Raw genomic sequence first — 16,927 nt, 5'->3', positions numbered from 1 at the left:
ATTTTATTTATTTATTTGACAGAGATAGAGACAGCCAGCGAGAGAGGGAACACAAGCAGGGGGAGTGGGAGAGGAAGAAGCAGGCTCATAGCGGAAGAGCCTGATGTGGGGCTCGATCCCGGAACACCAGGATCACGCCCTGAGCCGAAGGCAGACGCTTTAACCGCTGTGCCACCCAGGCGCCCCTCTTAGGGACAGGAATCTTAACCCTAACCCTCAGCCTCCTATGGTTGGATCCCTGTCACGTCTCTTCCCTTATCACCACCACCCTACACTTGTGTTCATTTTTGCTCCTAGACTCCTGAGAGACTATGTTCAATCTATTTGTCAGATTATCCATGTCTTGCCTATTTCTACATCTCTGATGTATCAACCCATTGCTAAATTCCAGAATTCCCTGATATCATGATCCAATATATCTGGCCATCGAACCTCTCTGACACTAACTCACCACTTACCTGGAATGTGGAGATCAAGACCAGAGCTGAAGTCAGACACTCAACCGACTGAGCCACCCAAGCATCCCCCGACACAACTCCTATACATGGATGCAAAGTTAGTTTCTTTTCCCTGGACAGTCTACTTTCTTCTCTTCATACCTTTGCCTGTAATTTCCTTCTTCCACAAGCTCTCAAAGTAAGGAATGTTCACAATGCAATCTCTTTACTCTCTATAATATTATATATTCATTACTCAAGGTGACGGGAAAGCATACAGTACATTTCAGAAAGATTCTCATGAAGAAACAATGAAAGTCCCAGCATTTAAAAGGTTAATTTTCATCTATCTATAACTTTTTAAATATTGGGCCTTTATTTATTTTTAAAGATTTTATTTATTTATTTGAATGAGAGAGAGCAGAGCCAGAGAGAGAGCATGAGCAGGGGGAGGGGCAGAGGGAGAGGGAGAAGCAGACTCCCCAGTGAGCGAGGAGCCGGACACAGGGCTCCATCCCAGGACCCCAGGATCATGATTTGAGCCAAGGGAAGACACTTAACTGACTGAGCCACCCAGGTGTCCCAATACTGGGACCTTTAAATTTTGTTTAATAAAGTATCAATCTCAAAAAACCAGTTCTATACCACAATAGTTTGAGAAGCTTCCCTCCAGGGGCCACAAAACTAAAAATCCTTAAAACAGAGGGATAAAGCTGTGCTCCCTTGGCACCTGACAGGAAGAAGGGCCTCAGGAATCAGAAGGAAACTCATGGGAGCAGATCTAGGACGGTGGGGTGGCACAGAAAAGGGGTGAGAGGCAGTGGGAACGGGCTCTGGATCCTTATTGGCACAGATGAATGGGAAGAATAAGGTAGAATTCAGAGGAAGGAAAGGGCCAGCTAGCGGGTAGACTTGGGTTCGGGTATACCTCCAGAGGGAACGGGTTTCTTTCAGCTTCAGCCAGCCCTCATTATCCTTATCCAGAAGGATTTTAGGTTATGGAAACATACTAAGAATCTGATGACAATTATGGGCTGTCTTTCCCAGGAAATTGCACATGCCTATAGCTTTTAATCCAATTAAATTTAAAACTGAATATAATTCTAGGACATGCATGAAAACCATTCACAAATCCCAAATGAAGAACTCCTGAATTTAAAAATTCCTTAAAAAAAAAAACAAAAACACCTCCTGAGGGGGCACCTGGCTGGTTCAGTTAAGAGAGCATGTGACTCTTGATCTCAGGATTGTAAGTTTGAGCCCCACGTTGGGTATAGAGATGGAGGGAAAGGAGAGGCAGGGGCTGGGGGTAGAAGGGAAACGTGCTCTCCATCTCATAACATTTTGTGCTAATAAACTCATGACCACAGACCTGGCTTTCACTTCCGATTAAAAGGGAAAAATATCTGGGGGCGCCTGGGTGGCTCAGTCGTTAAGCGTCTGCCTTCGGCTCAGGGCGTGATCCTGGCGTTCTGGGATTGAGCCCCATGTCAGGCTCCTCCGCTGGGAGCCTGCTTCTTCCTCTCCCACTCCCCCTGCTTGTGTTCCCTCTCTCGCTGGCTGTCTCTATCTCTGTCGAATAAATAAAATCTTTAAAAAAAAAAAAAAGGAAAAATATCTAAAAACAAATTAGTTGGCATTCAGGGCAAGTCTCAATCACAGCTTTACAACAGGGAGGAGAGGTCCCCCTTGTTCCACCAAAACACCTACCAAATGTGTTCCCAAATTCTTTCATCAAGAAACATTTTCAAACGGCAAGATCCTTAAAAATGTAAAAATAACTTGAATCATTGGTATGAATGAATTTCAGCCCAAATATAAACTGATATCAGATCCTTTCCTATCTTCACAAGGATTACGAAGCAGGCAAACACTGGACCTTAGAAGGAGAAATAGAGGGACGAACAGAAATAACAGAAAGGAGAAACTGGGAAATTGCTTATTGCACAATCGCCTGCAATCTGCTTTCACCCATGGACACAAAAACAAACAGCTGTTCAAAATGATCTCATATCCCACTGGATAAATATGCCAGTGTTTTCCCAGGAACTATGGTTACAACCAACTTCCAAAGGCTGTCTAAGTACTCGGAGGCAGAATGAAACAGAGTTCACTTAACTGAAGTAGCTAAAGCTTCTGTAAAGTTAGGTATTTCCTGTGTTGTGAAGAATAAGCACAAAAGCTAAATAACGGAGCCACGTGAAACATTCAAACTTACTTGCAAAATATGTGATCACACTTCGTGGAAACAGGCTCTTTGATCAACTCCAGACTAGAATGATAGGGAAAAAAAAAAAAAAAAGGAAATGAGGCTCAATAATTCATTTCAATATAAATAAATTCTTGGTTAAGAAGTGCAACTTTAGGGGCGCCCGGGGTGGCGCAGTCGTTAAGCGTCTGCCTTCGGCTCAGGGCGTGATCCTGGCATTCTGGGATCGAGCCCCCGCATCAGGCTTCTCCACTAGGAGTCTGCTTCTTCCTCTCCCACTCCCCCTGCTTGTGTTCCCTCTCTCGCTGGCTGTCTCTCTCTGTCAAATAAATAAATAAAATCTTAAAAAAAAAAAAAAGGTGCAACTTTAAGCTGCTATAACCAAGTCAAGGTAAGGCTTTAAGTTCATTTAATAAATATTTATTAAATATCTGCTGTCCTAGGCGCCAAAAATACAGCAGAGAATATGATCCTTACCTTCCTGAGCTTTCAGCTATCAAAACAGAACATACTACTCTTTTCAGTACTCTATTATCTTTAGCATTTAAAAGATTGGCTGACATTATTCCATTATTCACTAGTTTTCACTGATACATTTTTCAAGCTAAATTTGGGGGGACATCCTATATCTTAACTATACTTTAAGCTCCATGAAGACAACAAACTTCTTGTATTTTTTTTTTTTTTACGTGTGACTGCCTTTTTATTTTAAATTTCTTTCTTTCCTTTTTTTTTTTTTTTAACGTAATCACTACACCCAGTGTGGGGATTGAACTCACCACCCCGAGATGAAGAGTCACATGCTCTATGGACTGAGCCAGCCAGGCACCCCTTAAATTTCTTAATATGGAAAATGTCAAGCATTTACACAAATAAAATAGTAAAATGAACTCCATGTATCATCACTCAGTTATAATGCTCAAAGCCAGTCTTATTACATCCATACAAACACCCACCCAAAGTCCAGATTATTTTAAAATAAACCCCAAGAGTCATTCATTTCATCTATAAATATTTCAGAACATACTTTTAAAAGACAAAGATCTTTTTATGGCGACCATGAAACCATTATTACTCTCAAAAATTAATTTTCTTTAGGGTGCCTGGGTGGCACAGTTGGTTAGGTGTCTGATTCTTGGTCTCACCTCAGGCCTGATCTCAGGGTCGTGAGATCAAGCCCCACATCAGGCTCTGTGCTCAGCATGGAGTCTGCTTAAAACTCTCCCTCTATCCTTCCCTGCCACGTTCTCTCTCTCAAATAAATAAATGAATCTTTAAGAAATAATAATTCCTTTATAGCATCGGATATACAATATTCTAATTTCCCTCACTGTCTCTTAAAATGTAATAATTAAATCTATTTAGATCAGGATTTAAACAAGATCCATGCATTGCATTTGGTTGATATGTCTCAGGTGTCTTTTAATCTACAGATTTCACCTCTCTTTTCCCCCTTGTCATTTATTTTAATAAGTAGGTCATTTGATCTGTACCATTTTTTTTAAAAGATTTATTTATTTGAGAGAGAGAGGGAGAGCACAAGCAGGGGGAGGGGCAGAGGGAGAGGGAGAAGCAGGCTCCCCACTGAGCAAGGAACCCAATGTGAGGCTGGATCCCAGGACACCAGGATCATGACCTGAGCTGAAGGCAGAAGCTTCACTGACTGAGGCACCCAGGCACCCCCAATCTGTACCATTTCCCACATTCTGAGTTTTACTGATTGTAACTCTATAATGTGGTTTAACATGTTCCTCTAGCCTCTAGCTCCTATAAACTAGACCTCCAGGCTCGATCAAATTCAGATTCAATTTTTTGGCAAGAACACTTTACAGGTGGTACTGTGTGCTAGGACTTTTCTGATGTCAAGGAGGTTCATGATGCTGGGTTCGTGATTACTTTGTAAAAAAACAACGTAATAAATACTCACCAACGAAAATTTAGAAAATAAATAAATAAATTTAGAAAACTATTAAAATCTTGAGAAAAGAAAATTCATCACCCAAATTCCCATCCCTGCCGGTCCATTCACAAAATCTTAGTATCTTCCTGAGATTATTTCATTTACTAACAGAACAAGGAATTATTGGGCAGCTCCTATAGGCAAGTACTGTTCCTGGAGACAGAGCTAGAGCAGGACTAAGCCTGTCCCCAGAGAACTTTCATTCTCGTTGCGGTAAGACAGTTAACTGAGACTTAAACAAGAACATTTGGGAATAAGGGCTAAAAATAAAAATAAAGCCTGCTAACAGGGATGGGGAGTGCTGGGGGGGGTGTTTGTATACAGAGCGGCCAAGAAAGGCCTCACTGAGGTGACAGTGGCAGACAGTTGCATAACGTGAGGAAACAGGCTGTACAACAATCGGGGGAAGAACATTCCAGCAGAGGGAGCAGAGAAGGCAAACTCTAAGAGGGCCCCTGCCTGCTGTTTCCGAAGGTCAGGAAACAGGCCATGGGGAAGCGCTAGTAGAAGAGGTCAGAGAGGCAGGGGGGAGCCTGAGGAGGTAGGAACCTATAGGTGATTTTAAGTTGTTATCTTTTATTCTGGACGAGAGCTTCAGCAACAGATTTTTAGTACAGTTCAGCCAGGACATCAAACAAGAGGCCACCTGTGTGTGACAGGAATGTGGGTCTTTTCATGACGTGTTTCACTTTTTAGAAAAGGATCCCAAGAAAAGCTGAGGGACAATAGCCTCGTTGTGAAAGGTTTGGTAACACAACTCTTGTGATCACAGGGCTTCTGACGCAGCACAAGTAACAGAGAGGAAAATACCACAGGAAGTCAGAAGGCCAGGTTTCTACTACTAGTTCTCCTTCTTATTAGCAGAGTGACCTCAGGCCAAGCCCTTGACCCGAGCCCCGGGTTCCTTCTCTGTCACCCACTCTACCAGTCTCTTCAAGTTATTGTCAGAATAAAATTAAATGTTACTTGGGGAAATGTTCACAACCTGAGATGACTTGTACCAATGCGAGAATTATTATCCGGACCTAATGTGATTTTAAAAAGAAAAACCACTGAAAAAGAGAACTCTGATTTGCTACTAAATCACAATTCCTCAGATAAGCTACATATCAAAGAAATTCTCAGTAAAGGCGAAATTGGATTTAGCTATGATACCAGATGGCTTTCATTCTCACCACTGACTCAACTCTGAAATAATTATGTTTCAGTATGGTAATTATAAGCCGAGCTATATAAACATACTGTAAACACAAACTTTAAACGGATGAAAACTTTGATATATAAAAGGTAAGGACGGTTGAAAAAAAGCTTGAAGAGGTAATGGGAAAAGGGGTGTCTGGGGGGCTCAGTCCGTTAAGCATCTGCCTTTGGCTCAGGTCATGATCCCAGTGTCCTGGGATTAAGTCCCGCATCGCCTTGTATTGGGCTCCCTGCTCATTGGGGAGCCCGCTTCTCCTTCTGCCTGCTGCTCACCCCTTCCCCCCATCATGCTCTCTCACTCTGCTCTCTCTCTCTCAAATAAATAAATGAAATCTTAAAAAAAAAAAAAAGAGGGAATGGGAATGAGAAAAGTTAGACAGTCCTCTTCTAGGTCCTGATGAAAGTAAATGTTCACTATGAGTGCGATTCAAATATTTAAACACTGCTCAGGTCAGGCAATATTTTAGTCTTACTGTGTATTTGCATTTTGGGCTTCCAACATGGGTATAAGTGATTGGAAAGAGAAGCTGGGTTAGATTTGAAAAACCACCGCCACCTACCAGGATACACATTTTAGCAAACTTTTCTGAAAGTCAAAAATTTTATAGAGTTGTGTGTAAAAAGTTACAAAGAACTACTGATTATCAGAAATCAACACCAATGGTAATTTAAAATAGAGGCCAACAGAAGGTATTTTAGCTCAAGAGACCTCAAAGAAGCTGGAAGCCTACCCTCTAGCTACCGTAACACTGTTTCTAGTTATATTCAGGAATCATTTATTAAGACACGATTGCAAATTATACTGTTTCTGGGCACTGTTTTTTGTTTTAAACTTTTTATTTATTTGAGAAAGAGAGCTCTCGAGCACGAGAGAGGGGAGGGGCAGAGGGAGAGGAAGAAACAGACTCCCTGCTGAGCAGGGAGCCCTTGACTGAGGGGCTCATTCCCATGACCCTGGGATCATGACCAGAGCAGATGTCAGATGCTCAACCGACTGAGCCACCCAGGTGACCCACGGGGACTGTTAAATAAACAAAAAGTAGAGTAGGTATGATTCCCAACCTAGAACTTTCCATTTGAATGAGTTTAAGGTTTAACAATGAAGAGAATGAGAAGTTTTAGTTTAAAAACCTAAGTCTATTGCTAATAGAGAATAGATTAAAAAAAAAAATAGGGAGCTGGAAAACATACAATAGCTAACTGAAAATGAAAATTCAGTATTAACTTCAACTTTCATTCTTGCATCTGTACTTTTTATGTATCTGAGTTTTTTAATTGATGGTTTAATTTGCCAGAATGAGAAAGAACATTACATTTTTATGACTGAGTCTCATGGAAATGTAAAATAAATGGAGCCCGATGCCATTCTATTGAGGACTTTTTGATCACTCTTTGTAATTATCATGAGTAAGTTTTATGCTGTTTCAAAAGTAATTTTTTTTCCAGTTGTCATTTCCTGCTTCTCTGGCTCTGATGATTCATAAAGTAGGCTATAAATCTATTTAGCTCTTGTTATTTAGCTGAAACGTTGAAGGGCAAGGGAGAGGAGGGCTACTTATAAATCTTGTATCTCTCTGGAAATGCAACTTGCATTTTCTTTAATCTTATTTACTTAACACCAAATATGAAAAACAACTTTGAAGCACAAAGAGAAATTTACTTAAATCTACTCTCCTTTATTGAAGGTAAGGGCAATAGGTGCAGCTTTCCAATTTACTTTATGAATATTACCCACCACTAACCATCACCATATTAAAAACCATTAAACTATTAAGGAATCAATTTAGCTTATTATTTAATATCTTCAACAAATGTTTAGTGAGTGACTACTATGTCCCAAGTGCCCTGCTCTAACCACTAAGGATACGGAACAAAACAAAACAAATAAAAACCCCTGCCTTCATGGAGTTTAAATCCTATAAGGATAAAGAAAAAGAATAAACAAATTATACAGAATGTTAGATAGTAATAAGAGCTACGGGGGAAAAAAAACAGGAAAGGGAAATAAAGAGTGTGTTGGGGTGGGGCGCCTGGGTGGCATAGCGCTTAGGCGGCTGCCTTCGGCTCAGGGCTTGATCCCGGCGTTATGGGATCGAGCCCCACATTGGGCTCCTCTGCTATGAGCCTGCTTCTTCCTCTCCCACTCCCCCTGCTTGTGTTGCCTCTCTCGCTGGCTGTCTCTTTCTGTCAAATGAATAAATAAAATCTTAAAAAAAAAAAAAAAAAAGTGTGTTGGGGTAACGGTGTTATCATTTTAAATAGGGTTGTCTGGAAATGCCTCTTTGAAAAGGTGGTATTTTTTTTTTTAAGATTTTATTTATTTATTTGACAGAGATAGAGACAGCCAGCGAGAGAGGGAACACAAGCAGGGGGAGTGGGAGAGGAAGAAGCAGGCTCATAGTGGAAGAGCCTGATGTGGGACTCGATCCCATAACGCCGGGAGCACGCCCTGAGCCGAAGGCAGACGCTTAACCACTGTGCCACCCAGGCGCCCCGAAAAGGTGGTATTTTAATCAAGATTTGTAAGCCACGCAATTATCAGGGGTAGAACATTCCAGGAAGAGGGAACAGCAAGCATAAAAGCTCAGAGGCAGGAGAGTATGTTCTATGTCTGAAGAAGAGTTAAGAGGCCAGAATGACCAAGGGTGCCTGAGTGGCTCAGTCAGGTGAGCATCCAACTCTTTTTTTTTTTTTTTAAGATTTCATTTATTTATTTGAGAGAAAGAGAGCACGAGAAAGAGAGAGAGGAAGAGGGAGAAACAGACTCCCCACTGAGCAAGGAGCCTGATGTGGGATCTGATCCCAGGACCCTGAGTGGTGACCTGAGCTGAAGGCAGACACTTAACTGACTGAGCCACCCAGGAGCCCAGCATTCAACTCTTGATCTCAGCTCAGGTCTTGATCTCAGGGTTGTGAGTTCAAGCCCCGCAATGGGATCCATGCTGGGGGTGGAGCCTACTTAAAAAACAAAAAACAAAAAAAAAACACAAGAGGCCAGATTGACCAGAGTAAAAGGAGTAAGACGGAGGACGGTAGGCAACAATTCTTCTAAGGTTCCTTTCTGGCTTTTCACCAAGACATTTTGAGGTATAGTTTTTAATTATTTTGTAGATTTAGCAAATGCCAAAGATGTCACCTAGTGACTACTTGGGGTTCATAATCTTTGTTGTGCCATAGACCCCCTTTGGCAGCTGGTGAAGCCCATAAACACCCTTCTCAAAGTAATGCTTTTAAGTGCATAAAATAAAAAATATAAAATTATACAAGAAACTAATTATATTGAAATAAAGTTCCAGCCACAGGCCTCCAAGGGTCAAGGAGGGTCAGCAAATTAAGAGCTCCTGAATACACACAAGAGAATTTTCCTGAGGTGATAAAACTGTTCTATATCTTGACTGGGTTACACAGATATATACATTTGTCGAAACTCAAGTGACTTGCATACTTAAGATCTCTGCATTTCACTGTATGTAAATTATGCCTCAACTTAAAAAAAAACAACACAAAAAAGCCTTGAGGGGCGCCTGGGTGGTTCAGTCAGTTAAGCAGCTGTCTTCAGCTCAGGTCATGATGGATCGAACCCCATGTTGGGCTCCCTGCTCAGCAGGAAGCCTCTCTCCCTCTTCCTCTGCCTGCTGCTCTGCCTGCTTGTGTGTGCGCTCTCTCTCTCTGTGTCAAATACATAAATAAAATCTTAAAAAAAAAAGAAAAAAAAAAGAGTCGCATGCTCTGCTGACTGAGCCAGCCAGGTGCCCCAGTAGTCTTTTTTTTTTCCCCAAAGATTTTATGTAATTATTTGAGAGAGAGAGATAAAGGAAAAAAAACACGAGTGGGGGGAGGGGAATAAAGCAGACTTCCCACTGAGCAGGGAGCCCGACTTGGGGCTTGATCCTAGGACCCCAGGATCATGACCTGAGTGGAAGGCAGACACTAAACCAACTGAGCCACCCAGGCACCCACCACCCAAGTAGTCTTATTTAAATATACAGGGCTAGTTCAACCAAACACCTACCCACTCACAAGCGCAAATCATTTGTGATTTTATTTTGCCACTATTAACTATCCCCATTCCAAGTGATTGAGCTGTTTTTAGAGCTTGGATGAAAAGGCCAATTACTCCAAACCAGATTTCTGCCCCAAAGTAGAATCAATCAAGACAGTCTGTGAGCTAGGAAAGATGGGGAGCTGAGTGTGTTAAGGGAGTAAAAAGGGAAGGGGAGAGGCAGAGTGGAGAAAAAGGGTAATTTCTTATATTCCCAAAGCTCTTAAGATAAGCAGCAACTTTAATAGTCTATTCTTAATAGATAATTTTTTCTTCTTAATATGTGCAAGGCCAATTCTACTTATTTGCATAGGATATAATCAAGTAAAGAAGAATCTCAAATTAATAAACTCTTCTGTCAACTTACCAGATTGGACACTCTAAGATTTTCTGCATGGCATTAAGGACATTTTGTACTTCTTCAACACGATCCGCAGGTAAATCCATTTCTTCCTGTTCCAATGAATTTTAAGGCATAAGCTTAAATATATGTGTGTACATTTGTATGCACACACACGTTACTTTGAAAGGTTTATAAGAACAACAGCCTAGTTTCATTAAATGTCATTTTTAAATAAAAAATTAAAGATTGGAGTGCCTTAAAATTACACCAATCATAGAATTAACGACAAAAGTTTTATTTTTTTTATTTTGAAAAGCTGTTTTTTGCAATTAAGACCATTTAAATTCCCTATTTTTTTCCCCCACATAAAGCCTCCAACCACTTCCTTTTGGTCTTTTCCTCTCTCCAAGAAAAAGAAAGCCATAGTGGGATGAGATGGTAGCCTCATATTTCTCCAATCATCCTGGCTCTTTTCTTTTTCTTGCTGAAAACCAACCTCAACAAAAACAAAACCAACACCAACCGACGCTCCCCACCCCTGCTCTTCCCCATTGTTTTCCACTGGTCTGCATTCATCTCACGATCCTCTTTAGGCACATCCATGCCAATAGCCTCTGTAACTACTGACGCCCCTCTACTTTCTTCTTGTACCTTGTCAGAAACGCATATGAAGCCAGTTCTTTCTTAAGGGCTCTCCCTCCAACTAAATCCAGCCTCCTCCTATTCTCAGACACATTCCTAGCCTCTTTCCTTCCTCAGGATCTCATCACATATACCAGCCGGTCTTTTTATACTATGATGCGCCCCTCAGAACACATTCCAGTTCCTGCCACCAGGATCCCCCCTCGGACACACCCTGCCCCCCAATCCTCAGTGCTTTCCCTGCCCCGAGACCCACAAAGTGTCCCCGTCCCCACGATTTCTCCAGACTCAACGTCGTAGGCTTCTCAGGTTCCATCCTCTGCCGGTCATTGCCAGGTAATACCCATCTTGCTCTCCCACAGTCCACACCTGTTTCCTGTCCCACGGAGCAACCCTTGGACCCTCTCCCTTCCCGTAGGCTCTCTCACCTTCACCCAGAGCAAAGCGTCGGGGCTTCCCGGGTCCAGGGGCCCAGTTGTCTGAAAGACCCCCGGATCGCCCTCTATCCAGAAAGCCTTACCGAGATCACCCCGCGCAGTCGCACTTTCAATTTATCTGTAATTCCCGCGCTTTCCTGTTGCCACGGAAACCGGCCGCAGCCACTGAGCGAGAACCTCTCAGAATACGAGATTGAAACACGTTACGGAAGGGCGGAGCAGAGAGAGCCGAGAGTCTCTCCAGGCTCCCGATTGGTCATCCATTCTTTCCCCGCGTTACGTAATTAAAAAGAGACGGAAGAGAAAGAATTCACCCGGAGTTTTCCATTAGGCCCCTGCCCCCTCACCTCTACGCTTCCACTTGCGGCTTATTACGTCACAGAGTTTGCTGGACTAGGGCCGGAATCACTACCTGAGGCCCGAAACCGAGCGCAAGGTAGTGCCTGAAACAGTCGCAAAAAGGGGCCCTGTTCCCTCACCATTTCCGCCGCAATGGAAGTCTCCAGTTTAGGTAACTAAAAGGATTGTTGGGGGGGGGGGGAACTACGATTTCCAGCATGCATTGCGGATCGAGAGGCCTTCGCCACAGTGTTCCTTGGAAACTGTAGTCCTATGGAGAGGCGCTTCCGATACCGGAAGCGGGCGCAGTTCTCACGGCAAGCCAGCTGATAGCTCGAAGAGCTCCGTGCGGTTATGCACGTCAACAGATATGGATTGGAGTGTTAGGTTTTCGTATCTTGAGAGCGGCGAATAGGCTAAAGAACCTACAAGTCCCAGGAAGACTACAGTTCCCATCCAGCCCCGCGAGTCTCGGGCAAGGAGTCCACTAAGGTCAGTGACCTAAGAGGACGCGGAGGGCGCCGAATTTACCTGGGAAGGGGAAACGGGATTCGACCCGCGACTGCGCACTCGTAGTTCCGCCCCTCTGCCCCAGTGTTTGTTATTGTTGTGCTGTTCTGGCGGCTCCTGCCCCGCCCCTGCCACGCATGCTCGACCAATCAGTGGGATGGTAGTTTTGAGGGACAACTAGTAAGAGCCAATCACCTTGTCCGAAACTCAAAAACTGGGGACTAGGCCCTCTTTCTATCCGCCATGTTAGATTCACCCCGCAGGAATAGCAGCGGAGCTGGCTGAGAACGGTTTTTGCACTGGCCTCCGGCAGGCGCCCCCCGGGGGCGGGGAGCTGGTAAGGAAGCAGCTGCGATTACGGAGGGGTGGGAGCACATCGCCACTGAGAGGGTTAGTAGAAGTTTAAGGAAGGGATCCTGCAAAAAAGAGGGGGTTCTTCTTCCGTGTCTGGGGGGCAGCCAGTCTTGTCAGTGACCGGATGAGAGAGCAGTTCGGGTTGAGCGGCCGAGGGGGCGGATACTGCCAGAGAGATGGAGGGTCTGTGGCTCAGAACGCTCGGCATCTGGTGATGGAAGGCCGAGACACCCTAGTGTCTCCCCCTCAAAGGGGGCCCAGGCAAAGAAAACGAAAGAGAGTCCTCCGAGGGTGGTGACATTGTCTTGAGGACGTGGAGTGCTAGGAAACGATAACTCGAAGACTAGGATAAAGTCTGCAAGGGGGAAAAAAATGGCACTGCCCACACAGCCTCCCAGCCCCATCCCCCTCGGCTTGTTGAGAACCTCATAAAGAAGTCTCCTTGGTCGGGGACCTCTGGTATTGGAAAGACACCGTTTTTCCTTTTTGTCAAACTCTAGGTCACGCATTTTAACCCCCAAATAGCTTGTCAGGCCTTTGGCGGAGGCAGTAATCAAAGTTCAGTTTCCCAGGTCTGCTTCATTAACGGGATTTTTTGGTATCCTGAAAAAACTGACGTAGAGGAAAAACTGATTGTGCCAAGCAGAGGGTGAGCCAGTGGCATGAACTTATAATAATGCCGGTTTTGAAAGCTGAAGGCCTAGGCCCCAGCCATCTGACTTTACTGGCTTTAAACCTACAAGGACAGATGGTGCAAACCATAGCTTCGGTATTTCCACAAGTTCAAGAGTAATGCTCTTGCTGAAAGAATTTTCACATAAAAGCCAAGCAGAAATAGGCAATTCTTTATGAAGAAGACCTGGATACGATCCAGCTTAGCTAGAATCCCCCACTTCCTGTTTTCTCTCATCAGCCTACCAGCTGGATGAGCTCCAAGGTAACTAAACTAATTTTAATTGTGTAATTTGAGAAAAGGGGAGTTAGATTAGTTTCCTTCCTTCTGGACTCTCAAAAGTGTGGAAGGGTTTCTCGGAAGTTGAAAAGTGAGAATGTGTTTCAGAATATCCACTTTTTGGCTGACTGAATCAGTTACTTCATTTCCCTGATACTTTTTGCCCAAGATTCTGGGGAGTTGATGGGAATTCTGTCCAAATGTTAAGGACCCCAAGAATTGCATTCCATATAAATGAATACTAGATGTCAGCAGATTGGTGCTAGAAACTGGTATTTTTTTGATAGTGAACTTGGCTCTAGGTAAAGACAAAGAATGAAAAAAATTGGAGAGTAATTGTTTTGGGATTAAAAAAATTCCTGATCCTCAGAGAGTTCAAGGTCCTTTTAAATGACAGCCTCAATTGTATTGTTTCACAGGGCAGTGCATTTTGGCTTCTGAAGACTGATTTATTGTAATCATTTTTATATTTGAGTAACGTTTTCAGAGAACTTGCACACACGTTTTTATTTGACCTATTTTACAAAGTAAGGAGCTGAAGCTCAGGGGTTAAATGACTTGCTCACCATTATGTGGCTAGTACTGTGTCAGAGCTGTATCTGGAGCCCAGCTCTTCTCAGCCCTTTTGCTCCCTCTCCCAATATGCTGCAAACTCCTGAGACTTAGTCTTATTCATCTCCTGCTTCCTGTGCCTAGAGCAGAATCTGGTTCTTTGAAGAGATTTCTTAAAGATTTGTTGATGAATATGTTTAAAAGATGACCTTTTTCATTACAACTTGGGTTTAGATTTTAACAAACTATTTTTTCATAAAGTCATAAGAACAAACCAATCTAACAACTCATCAGTAAATAAAATCCTTACTAAAAAGCCAACTGACCAGAGGGGCATCTGACCGGCTCAGTCAGTAGAATTTGCAACTCTTGATCTTGGAGTTTTAGGTTCAGTCCCATGTTGGGTGTAGAGACCATTTAAAAATAGAATTTGGGGGGGGGGGGATGGGATAGACTGGTGATGGGTAGTAAGGAGGGCACGTATTGCATGGTATAACTGGGTGTTTTCCGCAACTAATGAATCATCAAACTTCACATCAGAAAACAGGGATGTACTGTATGGTGACTAACATAATAAAAAAACATTAAAATAAAAAAAAATAGAGTTTTAAAGGAAAAAAAAAACTGACCAGAGTAGACATTCAGTTACAAAACTGTTAACTTCTTAGGCATGATAATGGTATCGTGGTTTTCAAAAAGTCTTGTTTTCTGGGTTGTTTTTTTTTTTTTTTTAAGAGTTACATGCTCAATTTTATGGACGAAGTAATGGCTGGCTGTCAAAATAATCCAGTAGGGAACAGGTATTGCTGTAATAAGATTAGTCCCGTGTTGATAATTATGGAAGATAGCTGATGGGTCTTTAGGGGTTCATTGTATATTAAGTTTCTTCTTTTGTATATGTTTAAATTTTCCCATAATTGTTTTTTTTTTTTTAATTAGGTTACTATAGTTGTGTTAAAACAGTTGACTACTGTCGATTCATACTGGGGGAATTGGGTGGGGGTAATACAGAAGTGTAGATGAAATGAGGGTAGCCTTTAATTGTTTATTCTGACTATATGTCCACCACTCTCTATTTTAATGTATGAAATTCTCCATAAAAGAAAGTAAAACTATAAAAAAAAAATACACATGAACTTGGATGAAAGGTGTTGACTGCTACCCTGTAGTTTCTTGGCTAATATTTTGTCCTCTAAATTGTTAAAACTGATGTAATAAAGAACCTGGGTTGCTCAATTTAGGAAAAGGCTGCTTTTTCAAGAAAAAATGTAGAATGTCACTTTTAAGTTAAGAGAAAGTAAATTCCCTGAGGGTAGAGACCTATCGGTCTTACTCTTCTCTCCTGCTACTAGCAGATATTGAGTGGTACCCATTGAATCAACGAATCATATAAAGTTCCAGAAAATCCGAAAGAATTTTACAAATGTTAGATGATTTCTGTGGGTGTGGCCAAAATTTACACGGTCTCAGCATGCATTTAACAGTGAGATTTGGGGGGTACCTGGATGGGCCTCTGACTCTTGATTTCAGCCCAGGTCCTGTTCTCTGGGTCGTGGGATTGGTGGGGCTCCACGCTCAGCAAGCAGTCTGCTTCTCTTCCTCTGCCCCTTGCCGTGCTCAAGTGCACTCTCTTTCTCTAAAATAAATAAATCTTTTTAAAAAAAACACAAAGGGGCGCCTGGCTGGCTCAGTTGGTTGAGCATCCAACTCTTGGTTTCAGCTTGGGTTGTGATCTCGGGGTCCTGGGATCAAGCCTTGCATCAGGCTCTGTGCTCAGCACAGAGTCTGCTTGGCTTGTCTCGCTTGCTGTGCTCCTCCCCCCCCCCCCCCACTCACACTCACGCTCTCTTTCTCTCTCAAGTAAATAAATAAATAAAAATCTTTAAAAAACAAAAAAAACCCAAACAGTGAGATTTGTTTTAAGCCACCCACCAGATTGTAAGTAGCAGAAGAGCAGAGACACTGTCTTATTCACTGCGGTGTCTTCCTAGCCTAGCCTGTATTAGGGCTTCACAAGGATTTGCTGAATGACTTACGCAGTTTATAGAACCGGCTCTAACGTATGTTCTCTCTCTCCTTATCCTCTCAACGCTAGCCCCACAGCATGGAACCACAGGTTACTCTAAATGTGACTTTTAAAAATGAAACTCAAAGCTTTCTGGTTTCCGATCCAGAAAATACAACTTGGGCTGATGTAGAAGCTATGGTGAGTGTTACTTGGTTTCTCCATCCTTGAAGCATAATTTTTTCAAAGGTAGCTACTTTTAACTGTGTTGTTTCATAGCTGTCATATTTACCTTTTCTAGGCCTTTTGGAAAATTACTTTTGACAGGGGTTCGGTATTCATATAGGAGATGGGCATCACCACCATCCACCCCCACCCCCCGGGGCACAAACAAATTCTTTAATTTGCAGCTAGGACTTAGAAAAGCTGTTAATTTTAGAAACAGTGTGAGGAATGAACTGGTGTGGGCCCCACCCTAACCAGGCCCCAGCTAATCGTTCTCCTGCCTGAGAGCAGATATGTTACTGTGGTTTGTGAACCATCAAGGATATGACCTATGTTTTGCAAGCTGATTGTTTTTATTGCTAGGTCAGAGGTTGAGTATCTAAAAGTTTATGCAGTGGGGTCCCTGGGTGCCTCAGCTGGTTAAGCATCTTAACTCCTGATCTCAGCGCAGGTTTTGATCTGAGGGTAGTGAGTTTGAGCCCTGCATTGGGTTCCACGGGCGTGGATCCTACTTAAAAAAAGAAAAGGAAAAAGTTGAGCAGAAAAATCTCCCACAGGTGCTTAGCTGCTCATCTCTTGTGTTGTTATCAAAGCCTTTCCGCCTCCTGGTTTGCCCTTTGTACTCTTCTGTTTTTATTTGGTTTGCAGTAGTGAATGTTTTACTTCCTATGCAACTGTGTTTATCCAAGGAAACCCTTTGGTAAAAGCGTGCTTTTATTT

The 16,927-nt window shown here is 42.7% G+C and overlaps 2 protein-coding genes across 11 annotated transcripts in view; one reads left to right on the top strand and one right to left on the bottom strand.

Annotated features, from left to right (window-relative positions):
- Positions 1-12,192, bottom strand: part of BRCA1 (BRCA1 DNA repair associated) — a 60,235-nt gene extending 48,043 nt beyond the window's left edge. For 4 of the 7 annotated variants that reach the window (XM_087854347.1, XM_045781764.2, XM_045781765.2 and 1 more), the window contains exons 1-3: positions 11,262-11,365; positions 10,216-10,301; positions 2,656-2,709 (exon numbers count right to left, since the gene is read on the bottom strand). In XM_087854347.1, the coding sequence (XP_087710473.1) occupies positions 2,656-2,709; positions 10,216-10,295 (134 nt within the window). In that variant the 5' untranslated portion in view covers positions 10,296-10,301; positions 11,262-11,365. Of the gene's footprint in view, positions 1-2,655; positions 2,710-10,215; positions 10,302-11,261; positions 11,490-12,140 lie in introns of those variants that run through there. The other 3 variants (XM_045781763.2, XM_087854344.1, XM_045781762.2) reach the window with 3 other exon arrangements.
- The window catches only part of NBR1 (NBR1 autophagy cargo receptor), a 29,420-nt gene continuing 24,134 nt past the window's right edge, over positions 11,642-16,927 (top strand). For 2 of the 4 annotated variants that reach the window (XM_045781771.2, XM_045781767.2), the window contains exons 1-2: positions 12,322-12,456; positions 16,073-16,183. In XM_045781771.2, the coding sequence (XP_045637727.2) occupies positions 16,082-16,183 (102 nt within the window). In that variant the 5' untranslated portion in view covers positions 12,322-12,456; positions 16,073-16,081. Of the gene's footprint in view, positions 11,782-11,819; positions 12,102-12,321; positions 12,457-16,072; positions 16,184-16,927 lie in introns of those variants that run through there. The other 2 variants (XM_045781769.2, XM_045781768.2) reach the window with 2 other exon arrangements.

This window comes from Ursus americanus, chromosome 23 (assembly GCF_024610735.1).
Source record: "Ursus americanus isolate L20-20 chromosome 23, mUrsAme1.1.p, whole genome shotgun sequence".
Lineage (NCBI taxonomy): Eukaryota > Metazoa > Chordata > Mammalia > Carnivora > Ursidae > Ursus > Ursus americanus.
The sequence above is the reverse complement of the archived record's forward strand: the minus strand, read 5'-3'. Positions and strand labels throughout refer to the sequence as shown.